The sequence below is a fragment of the Cryptomeria japonica genome, chromosome 5 (assembly GCF_030272615.1).
Source record: "Cryptomeria japonica chromosome 5, Sugi_1.0, whole genome shotgun sequence".
In the NCBI taxonomy this organism is placed as follows: Eukaryota; Viridiplantae; Streptophyta; class Pinopsida; order Cupressales; family Cupressaceae; genus Cryptomeria; species Cryptomeria japonica.
This window is the reverse complement of record NC_081409.1, coordinates 861,319,503-861,331,175: the sequence shown is the minus strand read 5'-3', so window position 1 is coordinate 861,331,175 and position 11,673 is coordinate 861,319,503. Positions and strand designations below refer to the sequence as shown.

Here is an 11,673-nt window from a genome sequence, read left to right as displayed (position 1 = left end):
TCGATTTCATATGATACTTTATTTATTTTCAGACGAGCCTTGCACACTTCATCACTTTAGATAGCTTCTAGTCTCAAGGTAACAGAACCCAAAACTGAACAGCTTGTAGAAAACTAATGGAAAAAGTCTTGCCTAGCAAACAAATCCACCCATTTAAACTTGGTCGATAAGTTCTAGTCAATTAGATGTCAGAACCTAAACAGTCCAAACTAGAAACCAGAAATGAAAACTGAAAAAGGACTGAAATTTTACCAAGCCATGTACAATCTCAAAAAGAGGGCTAAAATGCATCCTGTTTTAGACATAGCACCTGTAAGATATGCTAACATTATATAAGCCGACACATTACTTTCACAAAAGCACGCGAGTGAAGCTAACCAATGCATACTATTCATACTAATACATTGTTAACAGTTCAGATGCTTCCCGTACTAACAATACAAAAGCTGTGCCTTGTTTTGAGAACCATTTGACCATGAAAGAGATAAATGAGTTCCGATTCCAATTCAAAGCACAACAATAATTAAATGACTAACAACAATACCAGCAAGTGTTTAATTAAATAAATCAGGCCAGATGAGGTCAATTATCATTATCATAGTTTGCATGTCACGTTTGAAAGTGAAGACAATGCTATCGACCCCCATATATGCTTGCTATAGCATAATGTCAAACTTAAAATCTCGTGTGGTACAAAATGCGTCTTTCCCAACTATGTTTGATTTGCAGTAAACATCTCATCTATATTTTTGAACTGTGATGTATCAAAGGCAAAAGAGCGACTTTGCAAATTGGGCTTAAGTAACCGAAACAATTGATCTGTACAAAAAAATTGCACCCAAGATATCTAGCATATCTCCAACATAGCAATGAAAATAAATGATTGTGTATAATTCACATCCTCAAAGTGGCTCTTTCTATCTACAAATTCGCCAGAACAAAACTCCACTACCTGTCTTTTGCTAGATGTACAATACACCACTGAAAGGCAACTGACCATAACCGGCTTCCAAGTGATGTGCTAACCATAATTTTGTTGGAATAATTTGTGCCTGGTTACCTGTTTCCCATAACACAAATATGATGCAATGTAAGAGAACAAATTTTAAAAAAACTTAAATAATCACATTGTGATTTATCCAAAGGGTAAATGCAAATGAAATGATATAATTTGTTTGATAAATTAATGAAATTTGGAAACCCAACAGGCTTTGTGAGAGGGCAAGTTCCTACATGTAAGTATTTAACATTCCTACACAACTTCAAGTTGCTTACTTTGTATGTCATACATAATGACAGATAAAACATAAACAAACTGATAGCATATTTCACTACAAACTTAACTACTCACTCCTGAACAAAGGCATAACCCTACTGGTGAATTCAAATACCCGCTAAACTTTTCCATTAACTTTGGTTTAGATAGGAAGTGCAATGGTTGATGTTCTAGCAACCTTTCCCTTGTAGATACCATTTTATTCTATAGTTATACAACGAGGATTCTTGTGCCTTCTACCTAATTTAATTGAATAGTCAGGGCAGATACAATCTCCCAAAGGATATTGGCTGATTAAGCAATGTCAACAAGCTATTTTGTTTAGGTACTAGTATACATTGCCCCTAAAAAGATTAGTGTCAGTGGCAAAGCACTTTCTTCATAAACACACCATTTCTTTGACTCAATTAATAGGTTTGTACTTGGCAGCTATCATAGCAAAAGAAGACCCAACCCTAAATAGGCTCACTTGAATCTGCAGCCAAGATTGTCATCTATCAAAATGCTTAACAGATTATAACAAAATGTCATCATGGTTTTGCGGTTCAATAGCAACTCTGACATGTTACAGACCAGTTTTAATCAACAAGTCAGAAGACCGTTAACAAAGCAAATTTCCATACAAGTCTCAATTTTTCTTCACGTTTCACAAAGATGTGGCAGATAATTCAACATCAAAGATTGATGCATCCCTAGATTTTCGAGAGAACCTCCAGAATAAAACACTGACATATCAATCAATAGCAATCAAGATGGAGTAACCTGCCTCCTAAATAATACAAGCTCTATTCAACTGAACTAACCTGTACAAATCTAGTCCATACAACTCTATGCTCCTAAATCCTGTAATTAAAGAGCAAAGTTCTTATCTCAAGTTACAGTTAATGGTGGCCCTTTGAGAAGTCACAGTGTGGCTTTCCCATTGCATTATCTAAAATTACATAAAGCTATTATTATTTTCATTTTGCTCAAACATCAACAAATGCATCTATCCTACAAAATGCAGTTGATTAGCCCATTTTGACCAAATGAAATACCCACTTACTTGAAGATGCTAAATACCAACAAAGAAGGTCTATGTTAATAAATCCTTTATATAACACAGTTCGCCAACGACTTTGAACAATTTGCAACACAAGAAAGAAATAATAATTCTGTAGCAGACCACAGGAAAATGTGAACTGCTGTATGTAATAAGAAATAATTTGTTACCCTCTGAAAGCTGATTTTCTCATTGTGTGTGCATATGTGACCCCTATCCATTACCCTGCCATGCTTGCAGACTATTCAACAAGCATTTACCTTATGCATCATTAGTGTAACTATTAATATTTAATCAATAGTCATCACTCCCATGCCTAATAATTCCTTAGCAGACTACAAGAAAATTAACTGCTTTATGTAATAAGAAATAATTTGTTACTCTCTGAAGGCTTATTTTCTCATTGTGTGTGCATGTGTGACCCTTATTTGTTACACTGTCATGCTTGCAGACTATCAATAAGCATTTACCTTATGCATCATTAGTGCAACTATTATTAATTGATCCTTTTTCATGTATTCCCATGCCTACATGCTCACAATAAATAACAGCATTGGGCATAAGTAACATACCAGTAGTGCGGATTTCTTCCCCGCCTTCATCAACATTCAAATAGTTGGATGATGATGCATATTCAAGAAAACAGGTGTTCTTAATTGCTGGAGCTATCCTGTGCAGCAATGACAATCATTTATTGGGATTCAAAAACAAGCCGCTTCCAGTGAAATAAGCAACTAGCATGCCATAAAAACAAGATATCAATTTCAGTTTAACATTAGTGGCGAATGTGGTTAGAAATAGTACATTGTTCCTTACATGAGAAGGTGAACATCAGCGTGGAAAAATAAATCCCATCCACTACTTGCTTCCACACATTCTGAATCAAACTACCTCAACAATTCCTTCTAGTCCTATATTGCAATAATAACCATCCATATCGATTAGCATATACAAAATGTTATATCTCCCAGTATGGCAGTACATTCCACCATGCTTCCCACAAAACTTCCTGTCTGTACAAAGTAATATATTCTTCATGCTCGTCGTTTAAAACCCCACTGGAAATGATAAATTTGGGCAAAAAACTCATTATTTGATATATACTGTCAAATTGAGCTCTCAAAAGCAACATGATTCGATAAATTTTTGGCTGCTTGATCTGAAGCCATTGCCAAACCCTTGAGCATTTTCATGACCTCCACAGTATCATCTAAATAATATTTTGCTTTGCTTGGTTTTTGTCCAACAGTACATGCAAATACTTCAGCTTTAGAAGACATAGATTGTTTTGCCATGGCACTTGCAATACTCTCAAACATATCTTCATCAGATCTGTCATCCCCAATGCACATTACAAAATCTGGTGGCTTTCCTCTTTCAACCATCTTTGACAGAAGTCGTTCTGCCACCAGACCCTTGCTGATGCCCTGTAAACATAAATTAAAATTATGTATACATTCTTACTGCCCATATTGCATATACAATAAAAAAATCCAGACTGAGGAAACTGAATGCTTACAAACTTCAACATTCCCATACCTGGGGTTTAACTTCAACAATATGCTGGCCACTTTTAACTTCAACAGGCTCGTTTGCAAGCACACTCTCAAGATGGTCTAAAAGTTCCTTGGACTGACAAGATCCAAAATCTGGATCTGCATCCTGGTGATGCCAAACCAATGCACTGTCTTTCTCCTCTATTGAAGAGCCATCAGTAGTCTCTGTATACAGTTTCATGACGGGCTTTGCAATTTTCATCCAATCAAAGTCTGCAGTTGGTAAAGTATTTTCCCATTCTGAATCCTTACTCCACCTGAGCCATATGAAGCAATTAAAATTTAAGTCAGGGCATTTGTCCCCAATTCTTGCATTGAAAATGCAATAGAACCCCCAAAAAATTTCCAGACAATAGGCAAATACAATGCAAAAATATTGAAGAGAAAAAGGAACCATGTATAAGCTTTCTGAGTGTTGAGAGTTAACCTCGTGAAGTAGCCATGTTCCGCTGCAATCCCTAACTTCTGACATGGAGAAAACCATTCACTCAAAGGTTGCCGACCTCTTCCACTAACAATAAAGACAATATTCTTAGAATCATTACACAAGCTGTTTATAACAGATATCACATCTGCACTGGGGGTTTTATTGATAGAAGTCTGAGGCATCATAGTACCATCATAATCCAACAAAATTGCCCTACTGTTACCCATCTTGTATGCAGAGACTATATGCTCAATAGAAAGCTTTCTGAAGTTTGGACCAAGAGACACAACCCTGAACCCCAATCCAAAACCAATACCCCAGCACCTTCTCTTATAGTGATCCCCACATGCCCTTGCCAGATCTTGCTCAAAACTACGAGCCCAATAATTCACATCATGTGTACTCACATACCTGTAATGCTTTTCATGGCGCAACTGCTGCTCAGCTACAGGCATGGTGAGAGCTGCATTGATGGCATCAGCAACTGCTTCTATATTCCATGGATTGACTCTGATAGCACCGCTGAGAGAAGGGGAGCACCCTATAAACTCTGACACAACTAGCATGCTCTTCTTTGGAGTATCAGAACTTAGCCCTAAGGCTTCATCTAATTTGGGGCAACCCTGCCTGCAGGAAACATATTCATATGGAGTGAGATTCATTCCATCTCTTACAGCATTGACAACACAACATTCAGCGATCACATAGAAAGCATATCTTTCATACAATGGAACAGCTTTGTCTAGGAGTATGACAGGTTTGTAGCCTGGAAACCCAAAGGTCTCATTGATTCTCTTGGTTGTTAAGTGAGTCTCATTCTGTATTTCCTGGACATCCTTGCCTCTGCCCCTTGCAGGATTTGCAATCTGCACTAAAACTAACTTTCCCCTCCACTCAGAATGTTGCCTGAGTAGTTGTTCCATTGCCAATAGCTTCAAACTAATTCCTTTGAATATATCCATGTCATCAACACCTAATAGTATTTTCTTTCCCTTGAACTCCTCTCTCAGCTGCCCCACTCTCATAGCAGTGTCAGATAAATTTAAAACAGTTTCAAGCTGACCCATATGAATACCAACTGGTAGAATCTTGATGCCAACAGTGCGGCCATAGTAATCAAGCCCAATGTAGCCTCTCTTGGACTGGTAATCAATGCCAAGCATCCTACTGCAGCATGAAAGAAAATGTCGGGCATAATCAAAGGTATGGAAACCAATTAAATCTGCATTGAGAAGAGCCCTCAGAATTTCATCTCTAACGGGAAGTGTCCGGTAAATTTCAGATGATGGGAATGGACTGTGCAGAAAGAACCCTAGTTTCACTCGGTTAAATCGCTTCCTCAGGAAAGTGGGCAGCACCATAAGATGGTAATCATTAACCCAAACAAAGTCATCTTCAGGATTAATCACTTCCATCACCTTGTCTGCAAAGATCTTATTAGCAGAAACATACGCTTGCCAAAGAGATCGATCAAAACGTCCTCCATGATCTGGAGAAAGTGGCAGCATGTAATGGAACAGAGGCCATAGCTGCTGCTTGCAAAACCCATGGTAAAACTTACTTTGAAGGTCAGAGGGCAAAAAGGTTGGAACACATTTGAAATTTTCAAGCAAAATCTGTGCTACATCATCTTGATCAGACAGATCTACCTCGACCTTTAAACAACCCACATAGACAACCTCAATATCATCAGACAGCCCATCCTTGAGTTGCAATAGCAGAGAATCTTCATCCCAACTGAAAAACCAGCTTGTACCATCAGGTTTCCTGCAAGCTCGCAGAGGAAGTTGGTTAGCCACAATTATCATTCGCTGCATGCAAACTGATGAGGGAGCATCTGAGGCCACACTATTTGCATTATCATCATCAAATTCTGATATTATTCCCGGTACAGTCATTACCCTTGGTAGCCGCCTCACAGTTCGTCCGAAGTTGGGCATATCCCCAGAAGCCAAATCTAAAAGGTTTGAATATGATCTAGACACCATTTTGTCTTCAGAGTCCAAACTACATAAACTTCAATTTAGGTTAAAATTGTTTGTAAAATGCACAATTTCCAGACCAGAACAAAGTGTCCAGACTGGGATAACTATGTCACACCTGCCCAAAACGATCAAAAGCTAAAGAAAACTCTGGTATCTCAAACTTAATGAAGCCACGAAAATCTCAGCATTTAATGTCGAAACAGTGTTCAATCCAAAATTGTAGGAAATCCCTGCAATTAGAAACATAAATATAACAAAATAATTAGGGCATGTGAGCAATTATAGGCCTAATCTCGTAATCAAAACATAACCTACAACATCCCTCATGCAAATGCATAACATGGTGACGGAAGTTGTAGCAATATTGTATAGAGTTGATCAATGTAATAAAATTAGTACTGATGAATGTTAGAAAACTTGAAAGGCATGGCATTTCAATCTTACAAGCATCAAGTTTCTAACATGTTTTCAATACTCAAAACTCTGTAACAGTAGAATTCAACTCGCCTATTTCGAACGTACAACAATGCTAACGAATTTTCTCCACCTCAACATTATTTCCGCCCTTCGTAAATAATGTTTTAGTACACAATTAATGGCAAAAGATCTGCACTTGAGAATAAATACAGTACGCAAAAAAAAAGCTTGAGGAGCATAAGATTACCGTCTCCCAAATGAAAATATTTAGAAACCTAACGAGAATCATACCAGACAATAGACAAAATTATTGATGCATGGTTTTCAAAAGATAAAAGAAATGACATGTTAACAAAGGCTTAATAACAACCACAGGAACAGTCACATTCATCAGGCAACTAAATTTTCAGTTAGGTGGTCTGATGGGATGAGATCGAGTGGTTAACCATTGGAGCTTTCGTAATGGAAACCCATGTTCAAATCCCCAAGAAATAATAATCTGTACAAATGTAGAGTGCTTAAATTGGGTTAACTATAAGCTACCACATCAAATTTTGGGAGGGGTATGCCCAAATAGATGAGACCAAGTATGGGTAAATTTAATGGAAGAGATGCCCTCAATATAAAATTTCACAACAAACTCAGCTGGTAAACATGTATAACTGAGGCAATACAAGGAAGAACTATATGCGCTAGGTAATATCTGCAGGAACGCCCAACTCCAAGCCAGGAACGCCTAACCAAGCCTCGTGTAAATACCTAAAATTCTTACATTCCATTCCTTAAGTTGCAAAAATATGTAATCACGAAAACAAAGACTATCAGAAATGACAGGCTTTTCAAAGAGATTACTCGCTAACAAATCATAGCATTGTCTATATTAGGGTTTCGAAACTTAAAAGTTAAAAACAATAGAGTTGGACACATCCAGGCTGTATCCAATTTCTAATGAGCTTTCGTGCATGCTGTCTCACAACTTAATCAAATGTTGAAATCGAAATAGGACCATGGCAATGCTTGCAAACGATCGCCCTAGAATTGCAATTACAACAAAATACAATCATTGAATAAGCTTGAAAAACGTCAAACAGAAAGAAGAAGACTGCAAAGCCATATTATTTACACGTTAAAGGTAGAAAAGCGCAGGCCGAAGGAAAACACCATTAATGGTCGGTAAGGTGTAAACTTCTTTACGTAAACACATTTCCTTTTAACGTGCACATTCTCCGGTGAAAATATTGACGTTGGGGAAATTAACATCAAGAAAATAGATCCAAACTGCGAATTTCAGTTTAAAACTATGCCAATCTGGAGACGACGAGAGCTACTTCATAACAAAATGGCAAATAAACAGAAAAAAATCATCAAAAAGTATCAATACATAAAGGACCACGACATTTCAAGATAATAGGCAACGAACCAGAGAAACGGAAATTCAGCCTAATAAAAAAGATATAAAATATCAAACGAAACTGGAATTTCCTTGACGAGAGAGCAAGTTCCTATTACCACGGGGAGATCTTAAAAAACATCAAACGCAATAACAGCTGAACGCCAAACGAGCCAATTTTTCATAAATATACAGAAAATAAATTCGATTATTCCGCCTCTTACCTTAAAATATACAAAAAAATTCCTCTTCTTACTAGAGACAATGAAACTAAACTTCATGTGTCCCACTCTTATCAGAGATACCGAAAATAATCTCGATATTTTCTAATCTTAAACAAAAAGAATTTATTAAAAGAATCCACATCCAACGGCCAAAAAAAAGAAAACCGAAACCAAATCTTCACATAAATAAACTCGATTTTTCGCAATCTTCACAAAACCAGAAGAAGAAAAAACATCTGAATCTGCGAAGCATACAACAAAAGCAAATTTTCCACGATAATCAAGAAAAAAAACAAGAGTTTCCGAATCTTACAAAAACAAACCAAAGTAACACCTGAATCCTGAAAAAGCCAACAGCAGAAACCAAATTTTCAAAAACATTAACAAACTCAAGTATTCCGAATAAAACTCAAATAAACAAACACAAAATCGAAGCAAAAACCATGGTTTCACAGAAAACCAGACAGAAAAACTCCATTTCCTCAGTCCTAAACCAAACTAGACACCAAAAACCTATCAGAAAAAAACAACAGAATCCAAATTTCGCCACAAAGATCTTCCAAACAAAACCAAAGCCCAAGAAAACACAATTTCTTACCAAAATTTGCCGCAGAAGCTCCAAAACGAACGCTTTTTCACGCTCAGAATGGATAAAGTCGTCTCCTATGTTAAAAATACTTACAACAAATACATCATCTTTAAAGTAACCACATGCAACAGGCAGGCCTTGAAGGCTCTGAACGAAATTACAACGATGTTCTAGCTGTAATCCTCGCAAACCCTAGCTGTAAACTCTGATTGGCTTCCTCTACCCGGGTCAGTTGACTCATAACCCCAGGGAGCGTACGTACATACATACTAACGTGTATTTCGAAAAAAACTCTGGATATTCTTCTTTTTTACTAAAAACCGGCGAGCGACAACGAAAGTTGCAAATGTGGATAAGGCGTCGTTCGCCGGCAACATGAGTCGCCGACCGCCGGGAATGTTTGACGTGCCTCAGCATGCGTGACACGCGTCTTTTCGCCGGCGGAAGCGGAAAACGGTAAGCCCGTTTGCCAGCTGGCTGCGGCTTCCCCACGCGCTTGAGCTGAGCGTGACAGCTTGGCAGTCGTTGATTTAAATTTTGGGGACATCAAATTGTCTTTTTATAAATTTTTTTTTAAAAATTGTCTTTGAGTTTATCTATTCCGTGGGCTGAAGTTGCCAAGACGTTTGGCCTACCATGTTGGGATTCGATGAAGTCCGTATTTGATCTTTGATTTGTTTTGTTTTTTATTATTATTATTTTTATTTATTTTTTAATGGTTAAGACCTCATATTCAAAGATGTTTTGCCATTGCGTGTTTTGGCATCTCCATCTTATCATTCTGTTATGTGCGCATGGCAACTCATCCTTATATCTCCTTTGTATCTTTGTTAGGTGTCACCTTACCTCTTTGTTTCCTACATGCAGGTATCTCTTTATCCCTCCACCCGTTGATCTGACATCTACAAATCTCTTGTCCACCATGGTAGCCAGTGTGGACACCATCTGCCTAGTGGTCCTTACTGCCAGCTTGTGCCTTGTCATGGGTGCACTTCATCTCTTCGCACACAGGTGTCACCTTATCTCTCCACCCGGTGATTAGGCATTCACAAATCTTTTGTCTACCATGATAGCCAACGTGGACACCATTCGCCTAATGATCCTTGTTGTCAGCTTATGCTTGTCATGGGTGTGCTTCTTTTTATGGGATGAAAAACTCTGCTTTGAACTCATAATCATCCTATCAATAGACTAACTTACCATCACACCAGGAAATCATTTTTTTAATTAATTTTTAAAATAGTATTTTGTTTTTTCTATTATTTTAAAATTAAGGTGTGTTTTTATTTTCCTTTGTTAGGTTTTGGGGTTAGGAGGGGAATCTGTCCCTTTGTCTAGAAGGCAGTTTTGTGTGGGACTCGTTTTAACTCACGAAATCAACTTCAACTCTATTGGTTGACAAGAAAAGAGTTTTAAATGAATAAGTGCAAGAGGCTTTAGGGGGGTGGGGGCCACTTTGTGCATGTAGAGATAAGCCTAAAATATTTGATAATGTGTGGATATTATCTTAGTTGTACGTATGTTCTTTTTAATAAATTGATGTTTTACGGTTTTAATAAAGTTTGTTTAGTTTATGATTATAAGGTAAACATGAATCATGGACATGTGGAAAAAAGAATAAAGTGTTGTTTAGGATAATCTAATAAAATATATGTAATTAATCTAGATTAATAAATTATTATTTTAAAATTAATGTTTAATCTTCCTTTGTTAGGTTTTGGAGTTGGGAGGGGAATCTCTCTTTTTTTAAGTTAGAAATGATTTCTACAATTAAATATGTAGTTAAATTTATAGGCATTATCTTTATTTTATTGGAATAAAATAAAAAAATATAGAAAATAATTGAATTACAAGTATTATCTTGTATCTTGTGGAATTGATTATTTAATTAGTATATGTGTATTTAGAAAAAAAAAATGTTAAAAAAGTTCAAAAATGTTATTATGAAGACAATTATTTGATTTGTTCACTATTTCACTTTAAAATTTGTTAAATTGTAATTAATATCAAACTATTATTAGATGAGTATATTATTATATTTTCATTATGTTATTTTTATATTCCTATTAAACTCTTTTTGGAAGTAAAAAAAAAACTATTCATTCTAAATTATTATTATATTATTGTCAATTTATTTTTATATTATATTCATTCTTATCCTTATCCTTGTGTGAACAATGGATTTAATGTACCCACATTAAAATCCATGTTGTCATTGTATAATGTCTTTCATCATAATAATTGTCATAAGTAATTGTGCAAGTGTAAAAATAGATGCAATGGTATTTAATAATATAATTGAAAGGGGAATTATCCAAATGAATGTTTTGAAATATGTAATGTTTAGGGATTGCAAATTGTAGGCAATAGCCTAGTACTTGCCATGGAATCAAAAATTTATATTAACTTTGTGTAGGGATGAATTGTGGGATTAGGGACAAGTTTGCAATCATAAATCTATCCTACACCTATGGAGTTGTATTATGAAATATACAAACTTTTGTTCTTCACTTCATTTAGTTCATTGTAACTTATTTTTATTGTTCTCTAGAGAGTCGATGGTATTTAAGAATACCTTGGTAGGGTTGTCATTGTGTTATTACAAAACATATTCTCTTAGGCCAACCCATAGAAGTGTGTAAACAAGATTGAAAACAACATTCTTCAAACATATGTATGCTCTTAAGCATGCAAATTAAGTACCTTTTAATTGTCTTATTAAAGTGTGAAATGTGAACTATATGTGAATATAGCTCTCAAATCATGG

The 11,673-nt window shown here is 36.1% G+C and overlaps 1 protein-coding gene across 4 annotated transcripts; it reads right to left on the bottom strand.

Annotated features, from left to right (window-relative positions):
• Positions 1–523: 523 nt before the first annotated feature.
• On the bottom strand, positions 524–9,160 carry LOC131056539 (alpha,alpha-trehalose-phosphate synthase [UDP-forming] 5). Of its 4 annotated transcripts, none has more exons than XM_057990848.2 (6): positions 8,916–9,160; positions 4,302–6,516; positions 3,858–4,131; positions 3,123–3,745; positions 2,891–2,988; positions 524–1,060 (listed from the first exon to the last, which is right to left on the bottom strand). In XM_057990848.2, the coding sequence occupies exons 2-4, from the start codon at positions 6,287–6,289 to the stop codon at positions 3,425–3,427; spliced, it is 2,583 nt and encodes an 860-aa protein (XP_057846831.2). In that variant the 5' UTR covers positions 6,290–6,516; positions 8,916–9,160; the 3' UTR covers positions 524–1,060; positions 2,891–2,988; positions 3,123–3,424. The 4 variants fall into 4 exon arrangements, with proteins under 4 accessions (XP_057846831.2, XP_057846832.2, XP_057846830.2 ...); XM_057990849.2 differs by having other exon boundaries at positions 2,891–2,983; XM_057990847.2 differs by having other exon boundaries at positions 3,135–3,745.
• Between the last annotated feature and the right edge of the window lie 2,513 nt (positions 9,161–11,673).